The sequence below is a fragment of the Acyrthosiphon pisum genome, chromosome A1 (genome assembly GCF_005508785.2).
Source record: "Acyrthosiphon pisum isolate AL4f chromosome A1, pea_aphid_22Mar2018_4r6ur, whole genome shotgun sequence".
NCBI lineage: Eukaryota > Metazoa > Arthropoda > Insecta > Hemiptera > Aphididae > Acyrthosiphon > Acyrthosiphon pisum.
The window spans coordinates 14412934-14419472 of NC_042494.1; the positions used below are offsets into that span (position 1 = coordinate 14412934).

Consider the following 6539-nt stretch of genomic DNA (forward strand, 5'->3'; position numbering starts at 1 on the left):
AAAAAGAATATTTTTTCAAACATTTGTTTGTAAAGACTTAAAATTATGACAAAAGAAATGTTTTTAAAACGTTATTAGTTTTTGAAATAATGAGTGCGTACAGTGTAGTTGAATTAAATATTCACCTGGTATAATATCTAAATGTAGGGTTTTTCAGCATTAATCTGGTAATTTTTTTGAAGAAATTTAAATTAATAATGGTATTCATTTCTTATAGACTATAATATTATACTGTTGAAAAACATACATTTGATGCATATTGATTTACTACAGAGATAACTAGGGTGACATAAGACTTTCGGTATACACACAAGTACACAACTTTATTGAGCAACAGGTGAATGAAGGTAGTCGTATACTCGTATGTACAAGTATCACCATATATAGACCAAATCCTGAAAACTAAATTATAGTCTAACCGGGTTTTCTGCTCATAGTGACAGAGTGACTGTCGAATAAACGTCAAACGATACCTTTGTTACATTAATTGTAAAATATATCTTAAAAAATGTGTTTATACAATATAGGTACATAAAGTAAGATATTGTGATTTCATGTAGGTAGTTATTGTAGTTACTCTTTTTAAAATAAGATCCACGATTTTAGGAAAATAATGTTTTTTGTTTATTCACTCGGTGGGGTTTTACAAAGTATAGAAACATTAACAATAACGTTTTCACCTTCAAAAGCATAAAATATAATGTATGTTCAAATAGATTAAATTATTTAAATTTAATGGAATTTTGTTTAAATACGATTAATATTTCCTTTATAGAATATATATATTATAAATCATAAAATAAATAATTAATATTAGTTAGTATTATAATATTGTAAGCATATGACGTATGTACGTCGTATCAATATCGTATTTACTTATAATTAACCTTCCACAATAATGTTCGGTCATTACTCATAACTTTCAATTGTTAATCATGCTCGTATCGTGTATCGTGTTTGACGTCAACGATGGCATAATAATATTATATAAATATGGATTAATATCAAAAAGACACTTTCTCATAAAATGTCACACTGTGTATTCAGTCCCTGATGTAGTCCAGTTGTATGTTACATTTATTTTATAAATTATATTATAGTTGTATTATATTATAAATTATAACCATAAAGTCCTATTTGTATCAGTACTAAACACCTAAGTCTATACTAAAGCTTCAATAATTTAAAATTTCAACATGATATATCTTTAGAAATTGAAAATTACTTATGTCAAATATGGATATTCAGGCCAACTGAGATATTTATATTTTACGAAATAATTTATCGAAGTAGTTTACCACCCGATGATAACCATATTGGTATAATAAACAACTGGTTTGAAACATGAAATAGTCTGTTTTATAACTTGACATTAAAATTAAAATTGTTTTTATTATTGTTATTTGTTTGTGGAAATATAGGTATAATATTTAGTATATTATGGATAAAACAATCGTATTAAATCGGCTTGTTTCTGTTTTTTTAGACATGGTATCGGATACGAAGATTTACGCAAGATAAACCAGAAATTGGTATTTTGTTCGATAACCGGTTATGGATCCAAGGGACCGTGGAACCAAAAACCAGGTTACGATGTTATTGCCGCCTCGATCGGTGGTTTAATTAACGCCACCGGTGACGCCGTTCCAGCAAAATGTGCTATACCCATTACCGACCTAATGACTGGTATGTATGCTCATGGTGCCATTTTAGCGGCTTTATATCGTGGCGTCGGTGACAAAATTGACTGTGATCTGTTATCAACCCAGCTTTCGATGATGTTCAATTTGGGATCAAATTATTTAAACGCAGGTAATGCATTGTTTATACATTTTAAAGTGGCTTTTTGCTACCTACTTAAAAATAGTTATTTTATTATAAGCGTCGACGTACAAGTCAACTAGTGTACTAAGTCGAAGTGTTCTACTAAGTGTCTCATATTTCAAATATCTAACGCAACTTGTGGCTTAACATTATGAAAATTAGGAGACTATATATCTCCAATGTGGAGACATCATCAGAAATATATCCATGTTTAGGTACCTCCATTGAAATATCGTTTATTAGGTAACTGTTTGGTATGGAAAATCAGCAGTCCTGTAAAGAATACTTTTAAAAAGTACTTGAGTAAATACTCAAATACATTTATTTTTAAGTATTTAAGATACTACTCAAATACTTTAATTGTAAAGTATTTCAAATACTACTCAAATACTTTGAAAAAGTATTTGGAATACTTTTCAAATACTTTTGGTTTTTAAAGTGAGTTTCTAATTATCGTAATATAAACACATAGGTAGTAGGTAATCTTATAGTTATCTAATAAAGTTTTAAAGGGAATATTGTTATTCAAAATTCAATAACTTTTTTTAGAAATCTGGTTTTCACAAACCTTTGGGCTTCGGCTAACACAGAAATACAGAATATTAAACAAAACTATTATTCTATTATTGTAGTTGACAAAAATATTTTTCCAACCAATTATTTCGAATAAAAATAAAATGTTCGAAATAAAAAACCAAAGTATTCAATACCAAAAAGTATTTAATACAAAAAAAAGTATTTAAGATACCATTCAAAATACTTCATGCTAAAAGTATTTAAAAAGTTATTCAATACTTAAAAAAGTATTTGAATACTTTTACTCAAATACTTTTACTTAAATACTTTACAGGACTGAAAATCAGCAAAAAACGTACAATATGAATTAATACGTAAAATATTATTATTCAATTAAGGACTGTATAGGTTTACCAAATGTACTTTTTACAGGTATATATTTTTCAAATAGTCCTATACAGTCCATCCACTTTTCAGTGCCTAACTACCGTTAAAGAAATAACTTACACTTTTTAGAATAATTAAAAACAAGTATTTCATATTATCCCAACGTTTTTCAAACGTTTAAGTGGATTTTATTGTCCTGACTTATTTTCAATAATTAGTTGTCTCACTAATGAATTAGATTAATCTAATCATAATATTAATGATAACAATTTTAATTACAATAAACTTAATTATCTTCTTCATTAAACTTCCACACAAGTTATGAGCAATCCTTTATTTTTAAATTTTCAACTCAAGAAGGTTAATTTTTTATGGTTTGAACATAAATATTACAACATTGTCGAAAAAAATGAATTTTAACGAACTTTAAAATACATCAGGAATGATTCGGGGTACTCGCAAAAATTATATTATATTAATAAAGTTGTGATAAAAACTTGGTATATTTGGTTTCACGAACACTTAAGAATCGCATAATACCAGCTATGGCTCAGATTTTAGGATAATATTAATGTACGCTGATTATATTAGATCTAAAGATTTATAGACAATCAAAGCATTGTAATACGCAACACTTTAATATTTTAATTTATATTTTGCAAATTACTCATATATTATTATAGCTTAAATATTTTAAAGGCATGCTAACAAAACGATGGGGTACTGAACACGAAAGTATGGTTCCTTACAAAGCGTTTAAAACATCGAATGGCTTCCTGACTTTTGGTACGGGCAACGACGTGCAATTTAAATCGTTTTGCGATCGCGTATCGATTCCGGAATTAGCTACGGACGAGCGATTCGTGAACAACGCCTGTCGCGTTAAGAATAGAGAACAGTTGTACAACGTAATCGAACCAATTTTAGAATCCAAAACAAACGAAGAGTGGATGGCGATTTTCGAAGGAGTACCTTTTCCTTACGGTCCCGTCAATAATATGGCACAAGTACGATAGTAATATTAATTGTTTAAGTGTCTTAGATCTATAACAATAGTAACAATTCACACATTCTATATAAGTATTATATACGTTTATAAACACCTTTTATCCTAATTTATTTCATAATTTATTTTCTTTTAAGTTTAATCATTAAACTTAACCACGGTTTTTTTAAGTATTTTACGGTCGTATAATTTAAGAATAAAGATCTTCGCCGTAAACTTTTATCCGTTATTAATAATAATATGCGAGGAAAATGAAAAATGATGCCCTCACTTGTTCTCATCGTTCTGCTTTAGCTTTAAACTTACACCATGTTCTGCAGGCTTATGTGTTTCTTAAACACGAAATATTATTATAGATAGTTTGTTTTCGACAATGTTATTGCGTTTTGTTTTTCAGATCTACGACAGCTAGGGTTAGTGTTTTTCCTTTTTCCGTGTAAATTTTAAACAACCTGTAAGTTATGTAATATATTCAATAAATAGCTCAAACTTTTAGCGCTTGGCTTAAAAAAAAAAAAAAATGTAATTCACAAGAGAAATCAAATATTACAACATAATATACTATGTAGGTTTATATGCAGAAAACCTATTATTATTAATGTAAAGTAAACATAATAATCCATCAATCAGTTGTAGACAATAAGCTCGAACTTCTTCTCCGTATTTTCTTCAATATAGATGGAAACTATCTATATGAACGATGTATAAAATTATGTGTACGACAAACTCGTAGATTTCTTTTATAATATTATAAAATTAATAACTTTATTCTTTTGTTGTAAACGTGTAGGTACTTAGATGATTAGAACGACGCGTTTTATTTCCTATCTGAACGATTTAGCAACAGTTTTGCCTCGGGCTTTTGAATACAGTTTAACTAAAACATTACCTACTTTTATAAAATATTATTTATAGTCATTTAATTTAATTTAAAATTTTTATATGAATATAAAATGTATATCGATGATTTTCTATAGGCATTTAACAACGAACACGTGAAGGATATAAATATCGTCCAAGATATTGACTGCTCATATAACGCAAAACTGAAAATAGTCGGTCCAGCAGTTACATTCAAGAACAGCAGTAATGCAATCCGAAGAGAGCCTCCGTTGTTGGGGCAACATACAAATGAAGTGCTAACTTCTTTAGGATACAGCACCAAAGAAATCGAATCATTGCGCTCAAAAACCGTAATATGATTATTATTGTTTTCCTTTTTTAATATGTATTTTTTTTTTTTACATCAACTATTGGTTGATACCTTTTTGTTACGCCATAAATATATTTTGTATTAAATTTGAATGAAAAAATGTTTAAATTTATCGAGAAATCGGCAGACCAGTTATTATACCTTGGGAATACGATGATGTTAATTTGCACATAATGTGGCCGTACTGCCATAAACCGGTCACCAACTTTCCAACAGCCATCGGTATGCTTATAAATGTCACTAAATAATCGATGATGGATAAGTTCACCGAAAATGTATTGGTTACTCACATGGTTATTAATAAAAATAAAAAAAAAAACATTAACATTCACTTCGTATGTAATATTATAAATATATTTTTTTTAAGTGAATAGAAATGTGAGTAGTGAATTGGTATTACCTCCTCCGTTACCATTTTGCATTAATAGGTACCTACTAATGGCTCATGGGATATTGATGCACTTTAAACATATTATTATATTTTAATTCGTATCCGTTTAATTGAACCTGAATTTTTATAGTACCTGTCAGTCGTTTTTTGATTTCATCTGACGTAAACATCGCGTGCACTAAATAACTCAATAACACCGTCGAAACGACTATAACGACGCAGGTCATCGGTACCTTAGTACCTATATGGGTAGGTATTATTTTATAATATGATCTCTACGACTATGTCGGTAATCGTATCGTGTCGCAAATGAAATCAAAGACAGAAAGTAGACGCGCATCGAACGTTAACTATTATAGTGGCCGACGTATGTGGTCTACCGCGGGGTATGTCGCTTTTTGATGTATTGTATATTTGTATAATATTATGACGTATCTATAGTTGACAGTATTTTGACTTCGACTTTTGTCACTCAGTTAGTACCAAAAACATTATATGTTATATTATGACGTTAATACTCATATGCCAAATAGCTTTACAGTCTGATTTTGATAGTTATGAATCGACAAGTAGTGGTATGATTAAAAAAAAAAAATAATTTTAAATGTAAATAGGTACCTATAATCTCAACAGGTTTCCATATCGTTCATATTTATTACAGTATGATTGGTTATTAAATCACTGTTGTATAAATAATATCATAATATATATCATAACATCGATGATATAATTTTAGAGATTGGATATTTGAGTTTTAGAGAATAATAAATTGTCCTATTTGTACAGCGGAATAATGCTCAAATTTCCGAATAAATGGTATACTAGGTACTATTATGTTTCACCGTAGCGCGTTTAAGTTCTAGGAAATAATGTTGCCAATCGATTAAATTATTGCCCAAGGGCCAGTTTTAATCTAAATACTATAATACGCGGACAATTGCATCATCATATAGAGCTTTATTGCGATATTGTGCCGTTGAACGGTCATGATCACCGAGTATCTACATTAATTATAATTTTGTGTGACGCCATTCTGAGGCGCAAAATTTAAGTGTTATGGTTCGAAACATTTAATTGTACGATCTCAAAAAAAAACTTCCGAAAACTTATGAAAAATGGAGATAAAAAGAAAATATTAGCACGGTTGAAAATAAAAATATAATTTTTTTGTGCTTCCTGTAAAATAATCGTAAATCATTAGT

General features: G+C 28.8%; 1 protein-coding gene across 1 annotated transcript in view; it reads left to right on the forward strand.

Moving 5' to 3' along the window:
• The window catches only part of LOC100168975 (succinate--hydroxymethylglutarate CoA-transferase), a 16309-nt gene extending 11243 nt beyond the window's left edge, over positions 1-5066 (forward strand). Inside the window, exons 2-4 of the mRNA XM_029486711.1 lie at positions 1487-1812; positions 3427-3734; positions 4711-5066. Of these exons, the coding sequence (XP_029342571.1) occupies positions 1487-1812; positions 3427-3734; positions 4711-4935 (859 nt within the window). The 3' untranslated portion in view covers positions 4936-5066. The remainder of the gene's footprint in view (positions 1-1486; positions 1813-3426; positions 3735-4710) is intronic.
• Positions 5067-6539: the final 1473 nt, after the last annotated feature.